Here is a 17,904-nt window from a genome sequence, read left to right as displayed (position 1 = left end):
GAGATGGGACTGGGAGACGAAAACCCTAATTCTTAGAGAGTTTAGAGTCACTGCCACAAAAGGAAAATTTAGTGACAGCCATTAGAATGTGTACACGTGTGCTGACTTTCATATGGATGAGGCCTTTTTCTTTGGGCTGGTTTGAGGACCAGGCCCTGTTGATTAGCCCAGAAAAATAAAAATTGAAAAAATATAAAAAGTTCTGAATTATACAAACTTTTCTGATTTTCTCATCTCTTCTCTTGAAATCGACTAGCACTTTAGAAAAATGAGAATTACAATAAAATTTCAGAATAAATATATATTTTTCCGAAGAATATTCAAAGAAAACTCTTTTTCTAGAATCCTCAATATGCTAGTTTTCTATCTTCTTATAAGGGGAAATTACATTTTGTTTTATTGTAAACTTTCACTACATTTATAATGCATCTCCAAATTATCAATTTGTCCAATTGATACCTTAATTTGAAAGAATTGTATCAACGCACTTCTTCCATTTTAAATTGGATGTTAAATGAGACAAAAAAATTGGTGTAATGATTAAATATCCTCATCGGTTGCAATGAAAAACCACAATTTTAATCTTATTTAATGCTCGATTTAGACGGTAAGGGGTATATTAATACAAATCTCTTTAATTTGTGTGTCCATTGAGCAAATTAATAGTTTGGGTACATTAAAAATGAAGTGAAAGTTTTTCTCAAAAAAAAAAAAAATCAAATCCATAAAAAATATCAACAATACAATAAAAACCTTTAAAATATTAATAATAAAAACTCTCTTAATTTAAATTTCAAAATATTTAAAAAGCTGATCCCTTGGTTCAATATTTGAGTTTCCAAACCAATTTTTGCAATTTTCAACCATTCATTACATTGTCCAATTCAAACATGCACCATAATACTTAGGATAAACTACATAAATGATCCCTATCCTTTATACTATATTTCCATTTGGTCTCTAACATTTCAATTGTGTTAATTTGATCCATAACCTTTTAGTATTGTGTCAACTTAGTCCATGCCATTATCTCATGGATCGAAAAGTTTGACATGTCAAACAACCTAAATAAAAAATTCATGGGTAAATTACAAAGTTAGTCTCTATCCTTTGCACCAAATGTCAATTTGGTCCTTAATCTTTTAATTGTGTCACTTTGGTCCCTAGCAAACCCTCAATTGGCAAAGAGTATCATCATGCAAGCCACGGAGTATGCTTTGTGCATCAATCGGCCTAGCAAAAACCAAACTAGAGTGGTTAGACAGATCAGTTGGGAAAAGCCAGAGCCAGGTTAAGTCAAGTTAAATACAGATGGGTCGGCTTTTGATCATTTGAATGCAGCGGGGTGTGGAGGTCTGATAAGGGATGACCAAGGATGATGGCTTGGGGGGTTTTCAAGACATATTGGACATACCAACAGCTTCATAGTTGAGGCTTGGGCGCTTCGAGACGGTCTTCATTTCTGCCTTCTTATGAACTATCATTCTGTCATTGTTGAGCTGGATGCTAGTGTTTTAGTTACTGCACTTAGCAATCCTGGTTATGCCAACACCATCCTCTCCCCTTTGTTTGATGATTGTCAACAACTAGTCGCTCGCATTCCACAATGCTGTATCAAACATATATTTCGAGAAGCCAACATGTGCGCTGACAAGTTGGCTAGGATAGGCCTCATGCAATCTTCTGATTTTGTTTCCTTGTCCAATCCGCCTGTGGACTTGATTCCCCTCATTGAGGCGGATAAGAATGGGCTGTATCTGAACAGAGTAGGCCCTGTTGGTGCCTCTGTTTCTTAGCTTTTGTTTAATTGAAGTTCCAGTTTACCAAAAAAAAAAAAAAACATTTTTAGTGTTGTGTTAATTTAATCCTTGTCATTATCCCTTTGATGAAAAAAACTGATGTGTCAAACGGAATGGTAAAAAATCATTTTTAATGCCAAGTCAACTACCAACCGGGCAAGTCATATTATTATTATTATTATTTAAAAAAAAAACCTCAAATTAAAATCTGCCCACAAATCTGATTTTTCTCACTAAATAGTTCTAAAATCCCTAAAAGTTCTCTCTCTCTCTCTCTCTCTCTCTCTCTCTCTCTCTCTCTCTCTCTCTCTCTCTCTCTCTCTCTCTCTCTCGTTTAAAAGAAACAATCCCGTTTAAGAAAGTTGGTCTAGAAACCAGCTCAAAAAATTTGAGTTAGTCCAATAGGATCAAACCTGCACTACCTAGTGCCACAGATCCCTTTGCAAACGAGTGATTTGCTACTACTCTTTTTTACTTTCCAGATTTTATAGAATCATCATGTAGACCTGCCAACAAATCTACCATCATTTGAAATTCAAACCAAACTTGATAACGCGTAGAGTTTTACAAAATGGTGGGCAACCTTTCTCAAATAAAAAGAAAAATGAATCCATTTTTAATGAGCTGCCAACAATGGTTTCATAAGGTGCTTTGCATTTGTTTATAGCCCAAGCTCCTAAAGCAAGCCTGTAGGAGAAAATTAAACAAACTGTTAAACGACACTTAACTTTTGAAAAATTTATATAACGGCAGCTATGGAGATCATATTGACGAGAGAGAGAGAAACTTTTAGGCCTCGTTTGGGAGGAGGGAATGGAATGGAATGGAAAGGAATGAAAAGAATTATTTTAGAATATTCTTCCATTCCCTTGTTTGGGAGTTTTAATGGAGGGAATGGAAAGTCCATTCCCTTGTTTGGGAGTTTAAGTAGGAGGGAATGGAATGGGTAGGAGGGAACACTCATTCCTCTCTATTCCCTTAAAACCTCAAATTTTCATTCCCCCCGAAATTGAGAGGAATGGGAGGGAATAGAATTAAATTTAATAACTTTTTTGTTAAAACTCCCAAATTACCCCTATATATTCAATTCTTTATTTTAAAATAGGGGTCTAATAGTAATATTGTCATAAAATGATTTCATTCCATTCCTTCCATCTTACTTCCAAACAAGATTACTTACATTCCATTCCTTTCCATTCCTTTATTTTAAAACATCCAATCAAGGTTACTTAATTTCATTCCATTCCATTCTTTTTCATTCCTTTCCCTTACTTAAATACATTCTATTCCATTCTATTCCTTTCCATTCCCTTATGATTATTCAATTCCATTCCATTCCATTCCCTTATAAACTCCCAAACGGAGCCTTAGGATTTTTAATTTTAGAACCATTTAGTGAGATGAATCCAATCTCACGTGAGCATATATATATATATATTTTTTTTTTTAAAAATCTGACATGAATGTACAATTGGTAGTTAATGTAGCATGAAAAATAATTTTTTACTATTTCATTTGACACATCAGCATTTTCCATCCAAGGATAACTACATGAACTAAATTAACACAATACTGAAAAAGTTAGGGGCCAAATTGGCACAATTGAAAGGTTAAAGACTGAATTGACATCTGATGTAAAGGATAGAGACCAACTTTGTAATTTACCCAAAATTAATTTATTACCACATCAACAGACGCATGTCCTGCCACAATAGTTTTTTTTTTTTTTTTTTTAACCCAAATCATTTTTTTTTTTTTTTGGATAGGAAAATTTGTAGATTTTATTAAACAAGGGCAGACCCTCCTTTCGACGGTGCCTTCTTTCCTCTAGTAGTGTCTTCTCTACTCTGGCAACGCTTTCTCTATTCCAGCAACACTGGGTGTGTCTCTCTCTATCTCGCGATTTCTCTCTCTCTCTCTCATCCTTACTTCATGTTTGGCTCCCTTGAAATTCAATGATTTAGTCTTTTCCCGCTCTTAATTTCGTGTTTTCATTTGACTCAAGTTTATGTAATTTTCGTATTTTTCTACTTCATGTTTTGGCATTTTGCTTATATATATACTCTTTTTTTTTTTACTTGATTTTTATGCTCAATCTCGCGTCAGTGGAGATTGGCCCTATGGATGCTGCAATATAGAAACTCTATTTTTTTAAACCCTTTAACTTCGTTATAGTTGCAACTCAAAAAAATAAAAAAATAAAAAACTTCGTTATAGTCCACTGTGAAACTGTTTGAGACCATTTCTTCCTTAAATTGTTGGACCCACTTGTAGTAATATACACATACAGACAAACATTCAAACGAACCTTTGCATGGGGTTGTTGTCACATGATTCAAAAGGTATCAGATTCACACAGAAAATTCAACAAAAGAGCCAAGACATGGAGATGGTCAAGTTGTAATGCTTATTTCTTACAAGCTATAATGCTTATCTCTTTTTGTATATTTTGTATTTCTGATACTGTGAATATTCTTCTGTACTAATTAGAGCCTTTTCTAAATTATCAAGTGTAATTGATACGAATATATGATGTGGTTGTACACTTAATATTTTTGAGACTTGGGCTGTCCACTATCCCTATCTTATTGTTTAGCATTTGTCTCTGATTTTTACTTTCTTCACTTGTTTGATGCATCAAGCAAGAACAGTTAATACTAGAAATGGATTGGAACGAAGACAAACCTAGTCTTTAAGCAAAGAAAAGAGTGCAGAACGGAATGGGATATGAAAATTGCAATACCAAAGCTTTTTAGATCATTTCTCTGTTCAGTGCATGGATTTCAAACGAATAGCAAGAGAATTCAACTCTTGCAGTCATTATTTCGAGGAGGTTTCTTAAAACAGAAATCAAGCTGGAGATGTTAGGTGTCATCATTTAACTGTAGCATTGATGGGGAATTCAATGTCATATCAAGGACAAAAAGAACCAAATGAAAAGGAAAGCCTTTTGCCCATAGTTTACTCATGCTGAGAATTAAAAGGAGTACCTGTACATGTACAAGCATTTTGCGGACATCAACAGCCTGGCAACCACCACTAACTCCAAGCCGAATACAAATTTAGCCAAACCAGGATGACTCAACCAGTGGTTACACCAGTACGGGGTTGTTTGCGTTGTTGGATTCCAAATGGCAGTCATGAAAGAAAGAAAAGCCAGGGCATAATTTTTTTTCCTTAAATGCTCAAAAAATTTACATACTTCCCCACATACAAACTACACAAATTTGCTTCAAATTTCTGTTTTTTCCTTTAAAGCTCAAACATTTACATACTTTCCCATAGAACCACACAAATTTGCATCAAATTTTGACAGAAAGATACTTCACTCATAAGTCAGAAGGATAATATAAATTATGCCTAAAATGATCTCAGACGTTTGGTTTTACAAAATATTTTCAAAGAGATGGCAATTCAATCCTATCCAATCTCACGGATCACCTTCCCAATTTTTTGTCATTTTGTCTCATCATCAGAAGAGAATTACAATGCATCTAAACAAGTAGTTCACAAATCTAAAATCTAAAAGTCAGTTGTAGCCTACACCTACTAAAGTAAGAATATACCAATCATTATTTGTTGATACATGCATAATACAAAGTCATAAGATGGATAATGACAAGAAAGTCTCCAGGAAGAATCCCCAGTTTCATACCCTAAATCTTATATTTTATACAATCGGAGGTCAGTTACAAGTCTAAGTTGGCAGCCAGTATCTGGATAAATTGTTTGATATCAACCTTGTTCTTTATAAGGAGTCCATATCAATTTGCTAACATCAACCTCAAGACCCCCACGACCAGCAGCTTTTAGATGACGATCCAGGACCTTTGGATCAGCACAGATGACATGCTGCCCTTTCCTGTACTGAATCAGTTCTAAGCTCTGAAGGGTGGCCAGGATATCCTCCGCCTTAATGGCTGTCATGTCACTCAGTTCCTGTAAAGAGTGAAGGATTTATAGAAAAGTACTAATACAATAATAACCAGCAGAAAACGGGTGGTTCACGAGAAAAGTTCATAAAATAAAAACCAATGGAATAACTCTAGAAATGTTTACCAGGCAGGAAAAAAAAAAAAAAAAAGATAATGCTAAGAGTTATTTGTCAAAGATCAACATCTACACTAATATATCATACAAAATTATCAGGTTTTACTATATCTATAGACAAATCCAATGTTTTCTACTTTTCAGAGTGCGGAGCCCAATCTTTGCATTGCTCCTATTTTTCAAAAATCATTTGGTGCAGATTACTTATGTTGTCATTTCAGGCACAGTAATGTGAACAATTAGAGATGTAAAAATTCTAAACATAACATTTCAAACCATTTCTGTGGGATATCTGAACACGCCAAACAAATTCACAGAAGACAATATGCAATTGAACCACAAAAAGCAAACTTGTCTGGATCTTATCAAACATTCAAACAAAGCTACCTTGATAGAAATATTGGCCTTGTGCTTTTTCAATATGTCCAAAAGAACCCGGGTCCAGTATCCTCTGTAGCTCAATAGCCCAAGATCAGAAAGGGGTCTTTCAGGTGTGCCAACTTTACCTTCTTTTTTAGAAAGTTCATAAGCTGTTACATGCAAGAAATATTGTTAGATATTCTTTCTGCTTGAAAATACATGACCAAACAAAGACATGCAAAATAGAAAGTAGAATTTCCATAGGCAGATAACTTACAAAAGGCAATTAGAAATTTTCCATAGCCTTTCCTTTGATAGGGAGGAAGGGTGAGGATACATGCTAAATTATAAGACTCCTCTGAATGCTTTTCCTGCACCAGCAGACAAAACATACTTATGTATATATGTAAATTTCAGAAAGATTCAAACTCACGTCTACATTGAAAATTGTCCCTCTGCTTATCCATTATATTTAACAAACATTAACAAAATTTGTAAAATAGGGATAACGGTTCATGAGGAAGGTCAGCAATGGAGCAACAAAGAGATGGGAGGTTGAAGATATTGCCTACAACTTGTAGTACCAAAATTTTCCTAAATGAAAGTGTCATGAACCAAAAGACAAGAAGCCCGTAGAAACTAAAACCTAACACTTAAACCTTGTATCTTGAAACTAATTTTAGTACCCTCTATAATAGTTCTGATGAATAAGTCAAGTTCAAACACAGTATTAACTTAGGGATATGGCCATTACTCTGCAGTAACATTGTTATTGAATTGGGAGTCAGAAGAATGTCAGAAGAAAAAAAATCACTACAAAACCACTAAATATATTTGTAGCAAAGAGCAATACAAGATATAGTACCATAGTTCATAAAAGCAATTAAATAAACTTACAACTTACAAGCATGCATTCCATTCATGCCAATTAAGAATCCTAATCAAAATCCTACAATTTTTTTTTTGTTGATAAATCACAATCCTACAACATATATTTTTTTTGAAAAATCACGATGCCACAACATTGTAGGCCAAAAGAATCATAACTTGTAGGATTGTGATTAGCCACCGTTTGAGTAAATTCCAAATGAAGGCGGGATTCACCTAAATGCATGACCAATTAATTCCATGCTTCTTATGCCAGTATTCCTACCTTCAGATTTTGACAGATACAAATGTCATGATACTTAAGAAAATGGTATGAGACAACATTTTCACTCAGACAGCACATAAAATAAAATAAAATAAAATAATGCATAAATAACTTACCTTAGAAAAATAACCAACCATGTGGCATCCTCGATCATCGCATTCACACAATACATAGAACAGAAAGAGGTCAACGTCATAATAGAGGGTCTTGTGATCAAGAAACAATTTTGCCAAGTAACAAAGATTCTGCCCATAAACCTTGTTCTTTTTGCCATCAACCTGTTTTGAAACATTTAATTAAAGAAAAACTTAAATCAATTAAAAAATTTAAATACGATCATATACAACAGGGTATCCTATAAAACAAATAATACAAAACAGAGTATGAGAAACAAGAAGAAAGGAAACCATACATTCCAATATTGAAGAAACCATATAACAAGATATTCTAAAAGTAAACCAAACTCATAGTTCTTTTGATAAAGTTATACATGAAGTCTGTTTACTGAAGTTATAGAAATTGATATTTACATTTAACACCATATATCTTTTTATAAACAGATATATAATCTCCGATAGAAAAAAACACGTTTAAATTTTAAATGCCAAAATATAATTGGGGAAAAGGAAATCTCAGATGAAGGAGAACTACAAACTATACTTAATAGTCACATGCAAAAAACTTATGTACAAACTGTACTTAGATGTTTAAAACTTATTAACCCAAATAAAACCACCACTAATAACAAAACAACATACCTCAAACATTGACAATGTACCACATCGGTATATCTCATCTCCAGGGGGATGCTTGAGATCACACTTCCTCTACACATGCAGAATAAGAATTAAATAGACCAGATACATCCAAAAATTGCAAAAAATTAAAGGAAGAAAGGGAAATCACTAACAGAAAAGATAGCCAAGAAAATGAAATCTAACCACTCAATAACACAAATTTCTATCTCCTATCTCTTCTTAAAATAATATGGTAATTAGTTATAGTAAAATTTAAATCTATTAAAGACATCAAAAGGAAGAGATCTAAATGCCCTGTAGACCAGGTTCAAACCATGTGGTTTCTATCCATCAAGGCTTCTGACAAACTACGTCCAGCACAAATTTCACTTAAGCAATCAAAGAACATATGAGAAAACCCAATCATATGAACTCATTACAGTAGACTACAAATTGACAAACAAAATTCAGAACATTAACGCTTTTAACCGATGAACTGAATACAGCTCAATGCTGCCAATACTATTCCTCTTTAAAGGCCAACTATACCACAAACTGAAAGTATATAGTGAGTGAAGACAGTGGAATATGAAGCACTGCTCACCATATGCCTCTGAAGTTGTTCTTTACGCTTCATGAAATTGAGGCAAAACTCACAGAAGTACAACTTCACACAATCATTGTATTCCGGTGGAAAGGGGGAAAAGTACCATGTCTCGATCTCATATCTTCCAAGCTCTATAGTTGCTATATTTTTCACTTTTGTGAACTCTTCATGTTCTCGCAAACTGGCAGCATCAAGCTCTTCATGACCCTAAAAATTGCGAAGAATGTATTAAGATTATATAAGTACAAATTACAACATGACTTATGCTGGAGGCAGGAGACTTGAATGACAGCCAGAGATTCAGCTCATAAAATTCTAAATGTAAGCAGCTCATATCATTTGGTATTTCATTAAATAAATCATTTACTTCTCACAAGAAATTAAAAAGATGTTACATTATTTCCACTCTTATGAATTCATGTGTGTATGCATGTGTTGTGTGCGTGCATGTATGTGTGTGTGTGAGAGAGAGAGCCTAATGGATCCGCCTCTCTTGCCAACGAGTATCGCTCTCTTGAACCTGTAGTTTTGTAGTATCAACGATGACGAAGAGACACTGACGACATGCAGCCTCGCTTTCTGATCTTTCCAGGTATCAAATCCACACCACCTCCTCTGTTTTGTCTTGGCAATATCACTTTCTTTCGCTCAGAAACTTCTAGATCATACTACTAAACACACAGTTTAAAAGACAGAAAGAAAGATGTTAGCTCTTTCCCTAGATGAGTTTCTGAGTTTGAGTTTGAGAGAGCACTGATGGCTTCCACTACTACTACTAGAAGATTTTTCGATCAGTGCAGACTGTAAGCTTTTCTTTTCTTTTCCATGGGGTGTAATTGTAAAGTGCGTAAAGGGAAAGGAAAGGTGTAGGAATTAGAAGCGGTATGATTCATGTGAGTGTGGACACGTGTCAATAATGGAGTGGTTGAAAGGGGATGAATTTTGTGAGGTGGTTGTGGTTACAATGGAATTGAGACCGTCCGATAATTAATTCAGAGGGAAGAGATTCAGCGACAGCGTGGTTTTTGAAAGTTTTTATGTGAAGAGCAGTAGTAATAGCGAAAATTCGGTGGATTTGTGATGGCCCCCTGAATTCAAACTAGGCTTTGTTTAGGAGCTAGGCTTGAATGAGAAGTCCAAGCAAAAATTATAAAGATTATCAATTAAGATAAGATTTAGAATTCAAAGTCAAAACTGATATACAAGTACCTGCTAAATCTTCTCAAAGCTTCATCAATGCAAAATCTAACTCTATTATTTTCCTCTTGTAATACATTTAACATTCAGGAAAAATAGGCTCTAGCTTAGATAACACTAGAGTGAAGGCCGAGATAATGGAATTAAGACCCTCTAGGTGTGTGATGTAGCAAGAGAATAAAATTAAAGATAAAGAGAATGAGACGAAAAGTATGTAACTTTCAAAATCCACTTTCATTATAATCCTAGCTGATCATCCAGTACATGTACCTTTTGGTTCCCTTTATCTATATGGTTTCTTTAAAGCTTTCGATTTAGACAGGGTTTCAGTAGAAAGAGAGATGGAGCAAAAAAAAATTGGAAAATATTTTTTACTTGTATTTACCTCTACATGTGTCTCGTCAATCTTTCGCTTCTGGTGGCGTGTCATTTTCAAGCTTGTAACCTGGAAAAACTCATGCACAATTCTTGTGATTAGTAAGTATTAAAAATAAGAAAGTAAATTCTCTTCTGTGGGAGAAGCAAGGTATTAGAAAAATATCACATACTAATTACCTTGTCCTCCACCTTCTCATCAACAACAGTCTCTACAGAATCGAGATCAAGTTGTTCAAGCTTCACCCATTCGTCAAGCCTCCTATTGACTGTCAAAAAGCACAAACTAATAAATTAAATAGCGAAGAACAGACACACACACAAAACCCTAACTTAACCGTAACCCTAAACCCCCAATTCCAGTAACTTGAAAACCCTAACCCTAGCCCTAACAGCAGCAATGGAAATAAGGAAAAGAGTGAGAGAGAAATGATACACTCGGTGTAGTGGACGTAGTACTCGTAATCGTTGGGGCCAGAGGAGGGCATTTTGCGGCGTTCGATGACTTTGACGGGGTGGTATTTGGAGTCCCTCCAACGGCACATGACGCGAGTACCGACCTCCAGTGGAAGCATACTCGCTCTCCTCTTCTTCATCGCCTCTGATTCTACTACTATCATTCCTCCTTCGCCAACTTTTGGATCTCCGGGACTCCTACACCCACCGTTCCCGTTCTCCCTCTCTCTCGGTGAATCTAACGATCCCATTCTCTCTCTCTCTCTCTCTCTCTCTCTCTTCTTTCCAAACGCAACGCCCCACCTCCTCAACGTGGAATCGTGGTTACTTACACAAGTTACCAAACATATTTGTTTTGTTTTGGGAGAGGATCACCTACAGTTTTAAAATAAATGAGTGACACGTGTACATAAAATGATCCAATGGTTAGAAAATTAGCAATTTGTGTTTTAAAAAAATAGAAGCAAAAGCAAACCTTTTTAAGATAAAAAAGTGCAAGAGGAAGGCATGGATGGGCTCGTTGGAGTCAGAGCAATAGTCGACGGCAACGTTCGACGGCGCGTGGATCGCGGCCAAATTTCAGGCCGAGCGTGGAGGAGCGTGAGATTGAAGATGGAGGCCGGCTTCTTGGGTTTTACAAATCAGAGGGCCGACGAAGAGAACCGTAGCGTTGGTTTCGTGAACCACCAGTCGACGGAGAAACTGTGACGGTGCGTGGATCGACGACCACCGCGCGTGGCGGCGCGTGTAGGTGAAGATGGAGTTCAGACTCTTGGGTTTTGAGTATCGGAGGCCAAAGAAAAGATCTGTAGCATTGGTTTCGCGAAATGATTGAGAAAAAAATAACAGAACTGAAGGGAGGCTCGGAGTTGATGATGCGACGGCTGTGGCTTTTGATAGCGGCGAAGAGGCCTTGGGTTGGTGGTGAAGGCAGCAGTAGTCTTGGGTTGAACAGTGGTGATTTATAGTAGATCAGTTTGACTCCAGAGATGTTGAAGGGATAGGCAACAGAGATATGAAAAACTGTTAAGTTTTTCTGGAGGTGATACTTCCCCGTTTGTTTTTCCCTTCTTCTTTTTTTTTTTTTTCCTAAACAAAATAAAAGAAGATAAAATTTAGAAGGATAAATGCTGCTAGTTTTTTATTTAAAAAATAAATAAATTTAAAATTTTCTCCAAAAAATAAAATAATAGGGCTTTGGACCGGCCCATGGGCTCTCTCTGTCTTGTGTGTATAAACTTCATTGTTTAGGTGAATTTTTCATTAAAAATTAAATCTTTAACCCACCATGCAAAAACCAAACCCAAATCTCTAGGATATGTACTGGGAAAAAGAATGAAGAATGATCACCCAAAAATTTATATCATATGGAGGAGCAGAGCAGAGGCAACTTGGCGAAGAGGAATTGCTGAGGTTTTCTGAGCCAAAAAAATCGTTGTGTTTTAGCACAACGTGGATAATAATATCAACCGATTGCAAATTTCGAGTTTACCATCAAATCAGGACACTATTTCTTACATGAAGCTAGCCATTTTAAGAGTTCTTGCAATTTGCCTGGTGACAAACAAGTGCGTTGAGAGAGAGAGAGAGAGAGAGTCTTATCATAATCATACCCACGGCCATAGGCAAAAACAAGAAATTTATTGGATTAATCAGTAATCTCGTTTAACCAAAGAAAATGAACAAACAGCTCTCCTTTGTTAGAAAAACAAGACAGCAGCAAGCAACTCCTTCTACAAAGCCAAGATGCCATGGTTGAAGCCAGAGTCTCACATCTAAGTCACGTTTGATATGTAGAATATGTCTACAGTACAAAGAAACTGTACAGCAGCCACCGATAACGCTTCAATCGTTCCTTACAAAAATAAATATAAAATATAGGGAGCTCATAATCTGACTGACAAAAAAATTGTCTAAGAGGATCCACACCAGCTCATGTAAATTTATCATCTATTTTACATGGAAAAAACTACTTTTATTTTTTATTTTACACTATCACATTTCTAAAACACCCACATCAGTTCATCTATTTTACAAATCTATTTTAATTAAATAATATTATTTATTGTTTTTTTATTATTAGTTATTAAAACCGTTTTTCCCTCTTTCCTCACCCATTCTCTCTTTCCCTCACCCATTCCCAGCTCGTCCGTTTCTCTCTTTCCACTCCCAGCTTGCCCGTTTCTCTCTTTCCCTCACCCACTCCCAGCTCGCCGATCCAGCCGATCCAGCTCACTCCCAGCTCGCCGATCTAGCTCGCCGCCGTCGCTACCTCAGCCACCAGTCGATTCAGCCTCCCTTTCGCTTTTGCCCTCCCTCTCTCCTCCACAACCGACCCTTCGCCTCCCACCTCCAACTGACGAGAGCAATGGAAGATCCGGCGGCAGCAATGGAAGACCCGACGGCAGCAGTGGCAGCAGATCGGGCGACAAATCCAGCTACGTTGGGCTGGGTTTTCTATTGGGTGTGTACTGTTTTTGGGTTTTTGTTGATTTTGGGTTGGGTTGATTTTTGGGTTTCTGTTGATTTTGGGATATTTTTCTGTGCTAGGTTGCGGTATTTGGTGGTGGCGCTGGGTTTGGTGGTTGGGTTTGTTGTAGTTTGGCACTGGCGCTTAGATATTCTTCTTCCTTGCCATGCTAGTTTGTTGCAGTTTGATAGAGGAGAGAGAAAAAAAAAGAATAAAAAATTATTTACACATTGAACAGTAACCGTGCATATATGCACGGTTACTGTTCATATACACATTCGGGTGTATATTTTACACATCTTTACACCCACTGATGTGGGTGTTTTTTTGCCTAAAATGTGTAAAACTTGCACCTTTTTCTATTTTAGAGGACTTTACATGAGCTGATAAGGATGCTCTAACGTGTAGACAAGGATCCCCACACATCTCGCACGCAACAAGGAAGGTAAAAAATAGCTAATGAGGATCCTACTGCCCTGTTACAAACCCTAAAATGTCAAAATGCGACCAATTAACAAGCAATATAAACACAGTAAGGTTCCATTTAACCGAAAGCTATAATCAATCTTAACTTTACAGAGCAGGCACAATAGGTGATACCCTCTAATTCCCTCGTATACAACCAGAAGCAGGACTTGAAACTCCATCCCACCCCTTCCCCAAGAGAGACAAAGCATCAATACAAAGACATTCATGCCCTTCTAATACATGCAAATGGAATAACCCTCACCCACTGTACAATTACTCTCACAATGAATAATTGAATATACAACAATTTTGTCAAAATTTCCCTGCCCAAACCAGTATGTGACTCCTATTTAGTATTGTTTTAATCTTGACCGTTGATGTAATTTTAATGGGTTTTGGTTACCAGTTAAACAGGTTTTATGGGTCCGTTTGGATATAGCTTATTTTTGCTGAAACTGAAAACACTGTAACAAAATAATTTTTAAATGTGTAAATAGTACTGTGGGACCCATTTTTGATGAAAAAGTTGCTGAAAAGTGTAATTTGTGGGACTCGTGAACAATGCACGAGTGCACTGTTCATAGTGGAAAAATCAAATGTTGCGGCTAAAGAAAAAAAAAACACGAAACGTGAAAGAACAAACGTAGACGTAGCTTTCAGCCCAATCTAAACGGGCACATAGATACAAAACAATTATTGCAATCAATTGCAGGTTGAGCATATTAACATGAATTTGACCAATTTATACTAACATTAACCCATTTAGTTTGTTTTCATGTTAATAAATTATGAAAAATGTTACTGATAATTAGATAACAACGTTAAGAGTCTTGCAGCTTAATTGGTTGACAACTTATAGTGTTCCCAATGGAGATATATAAGATTCAAATTTCTCTAATCTAACTATCAATGTTAAACAAAAATCCCCTTGGAAGTGGCAATTCCTCTAAGGCCCTCTGTTTCAAATGGTAATACTAGGATGCACAAAAAAGGACTCGCATCAATTCAAGGCCTAATAGAGGAATTAAACTGTCAAAGCCATGATTTTTGGAAGACAACAATGTTAAGACTTTTACTTGCATTGCTAAACATGAGTAATGATCTAATGATTACATATGTGTACCTCTTCCTAGAATTTTTTGGGAAGACATAAAATAAAACCATCTATTCTGTTAAATTTTAACGCGATGGAATGAAATGTTTAAGAGAGAATTCTTGTTTCATTCCCTTTGGCCTAAGCAACACTCCCAAAAATGAAAGAAACAATCATTCTATTTATAATATAGAGGTGAAATATTAATATCAACCCCATTATGAAAGAAAATGACAAATATATATATATATATGAAATGTATAATATTAAACTTATATATTTCTTTCAATTACATTAATTTTTTTTACTCCCAAACGAATTAGAAAAAAAATACATCATTTTTATTTTGATCCATTCTTTTCTTTTATTAGAGCATTCTCATTAGTTGTTCTATAAAAAATGTCATTTTGACACACCAAAAACCTACTTTATTATTTTAGCACATCATTTTAAAACATACCATTTATCAAATGTTCTATTCTTCAATTCTATACATTAAAATAATATTTTTAACACATTAAAATAATATCATCCTCCTCCTCCTCATCATCATCAACAACAACAACAACAACAACAACAAACAACGGCACAACCAACACTGCCACCAACAACCATTGCTGCAACAACACCGACAGCCACCACCGACACAAACCCACATCCACCAACACCACCTTATAAAAAATAATAATAAAACACTACTAGAAAAATTGTTGCGGCCACAAACCACCAGAAAAAACAAAAAAATCGAATCACAACCACCAAAACAGGAAAACAAAAATAAAAACACAACCCATAACCGACCCACTGCTGCCGCCAACCCATCCTTTGGAACCCATACATAGGCCGGCCCTCCCACCACCGAATTCGTACATTAGAACCCACCACCACTGATTCGCCCATCACTAGCAGACCCACCCACCACTGAATTTGCCCATCGCAACCCACCACCACTGATCCGCCCATCACTATCTCAACCCACCCACTGCCGAATCGTGTATCAAATCACTACCAAAAAAAAAAAAACATAGCAACAGAGATCGGCATCAGGTTGAGGAGGCGGCGCGATGAGGCTGAGAGGAAGAGAGAAAACCAATGAGAGTGAGAAGAAAAAAGAGTAATTGAAGTGGGTTGGAGAGGTTTGATGTCTGAGACTCTGAAGCATATTAAGAAAGAAGAGAAAAGAAGAAAGTGATGAGAGAGGAGAGAGAAAAGAGAATAAAAAATTATTAAACCAAAATAGCATTTTTGTTCATATGCTCTCATATTTGAGAGCGTACTGTAGCATGTCTCAAAATTTTGAGACATTTAGAACACCTGATGAGGGTCCATTTTTGTGTTTAGGGTGCCAAATATACCAAATATTTGGCATTTGACACATTTGAAAGAGCTGATGAGAATGCTCTTAGCTCCCAAACATGGTGTCAAATTCTAGAAAAAAAAAATCACATGTTTGTTTGGTACAATTTATTTTTCATCATTTTGAAAATGTGGTTATTTAAAAAAGTTGTACCTAGAAAAAAGTGATTTTTTTTTTAAACTATAATTTATGTATTGTTCGAAAAAAGCTTTACCAAATGAGCACTAAGGGTCCATTTGGATAGAACTTATTTTGCTGAAATTGAAAATTGAAAATATTGTAGAGAAATAATTTTTAAATGTGTGAATAGTATCGTGGGACCCATTTTTAATGAAAAAGTTGCTGAAAAGTGAAGTTTGTGGGTCTCGTGAACAGTGCACGGGACCCATTAATGTGCTAAAAGGTCAAAAATTTTGGCCACTGTTCATGCACAGTGCATGAACAGTAGCCGTTTTAGCTAAATTTTGTCTATGAAACGCGTGGGAAAAAAAAAAGAAAAAAAAAAGGAGCAAAACACAAACGCCATATAAGTCCTATCCAAATCGCACCTGTGTGTATCAACTTGTTTTAACACAATTTGTTTAGAGTAATGTTATAGGCACAAACTATTCTACAAACATTTTACAAACTGCTGATGTGACATACTCCACCTCAACTTTTTTAAAAACTAAAATACCACATCGGATATTAACAAAGAAACTTAATAAAAGAAAAAAGAAACCCAGATTTGTTTTGCTTCTAAACCCTCTCTTTACGCCTCCCTCTCTGCCTCAAACGTACGACGCCTCCCTCTCTTCCTAAACCCATTCGCAGTCAAACAGGCCAACATTCTGTTATTCAAAAAGTATTCATTCTATAGAAACAAGGAAATTTTATATATATATATATATATATATATTATATGATTACAAATCAATTTGGTAGTTAAGCATATAATTTCGTCAATCAAAGAGATTCAGTAATGAAATTATTGCAAGTGGTATTAGTGATTATTCATTCATATTCAACGAATAAGTTTGTTGTTTTCCGTAATGTGAGAATTTTATTTTTAAAGTGTTGCAATCCCATCTGACAGAATTTGATGGGACAATTTTTTTTTTTAAAAAATTTTGTGCTTCGAAGGCGCTAGTTGGAGTGTGAGGCCTGCGTTTAGGAAGAAAGGGAGGCGCAGAGAGAGGGTTTAGAAGCAAAACAAATCTGGGTTTCTTTTTTCTTTTATTAATTTTCTTTGTTAATATCTGATGTGGTATTTTGGTTTTTAAAAAGCTGAGGTGAGTATGCCACATCAGCCGTTTGTAAAAGTATTTGTGGAATAATTTGTACCTGTAGAATTACTCATTTGTTTAACTTATATAGTTAAATGACATTTTTATTCACTATAAATTTAAATTTCAAATGAAGAAAAAAGTAATTGATAAGATACTAATGTACAAATACTGAGATAAAGTTTGTATAAAATTTATTTATTTATAATTGTTCTAACCACACTTATTAAAATTGGGGTCCTACCTAAGATCAATGGAAGAGTATTTAAGATTGACTCAAAGTTCGTAAGATTTTATAAACAATTAAAATAAAAAATAAAAATTTAACAATATGATATTAGATTATTATATATTTCTAAATTTTGGACTGGTATTCTAAAAATACTTAGTCTAAATTTAGTTTTGTAATGGGTAAATACTATTCAAACAATCTACCCTAAAAGACGAAAGAAACAAGTATCTTAGTTGATTATATAAGTTTTGCCAGATCGAACTTTTACCGAAGTCCTTTTACAGG

The 17,904-nt window shown here is 35.4% G+C and overlaps 1 protein-coding gene across 1 annotated transcript; it reads right to left on the bottom strand.

Moving 5' to 3' along the window:
• Positions 1–5,131: 5,131 nt before the first annotated feature.
• Positions 5,132–11,109, bottom strand: LOC115991858 (histone acetyltransferase of the MYST family 1-like). Its single transcript, XM_031115808.1, has 9 exons — positions 10,715–11,109; positions 10,459–10,547; positions 10,289–10,348; positions 8,704–8,913; positions 8,121–8,189; positions 7,479–7,640; positions 6,487–6,580; positions 6,237–6,379; positions 5,132–5,738 (listed from the first exon to the last, which is right to left on the bottom strand). The coding sequence occupies exons 1-9, from the start codon at positions 10,983–10,985 to the stop codon at positions 5,535–5,537; spliced, it is 1,302 nt and encodes a 433-aa protein (XP_030971668.1). The 5' UTR covers positions 10,986–11,109; the 3' UTR covers positions 5,132–5,534.
• Positions 11,110–17,904: the final 6,795 nt, after the last annotated feature.

Source organism: Quercus lobata, chromosome 5 (genome assembly GCF_001633185.2).
Source record: "Quercus lobata isolate SW786 chromosome 5, ValleyOak3.0 Primary Assembly, whole genome shotgun sequence".
NCBI classification, from domain to species: Eukaryota; Viridiplantae; Streptophyta; class Magnoliopsida; order Fagales; family Fagaceae; genus Quercus; species Quercus lobata.
Note: the sequence above shows the minus strand (reverse complement) of the source record. Positions and strands in the feature narration are given on the sequence as shown.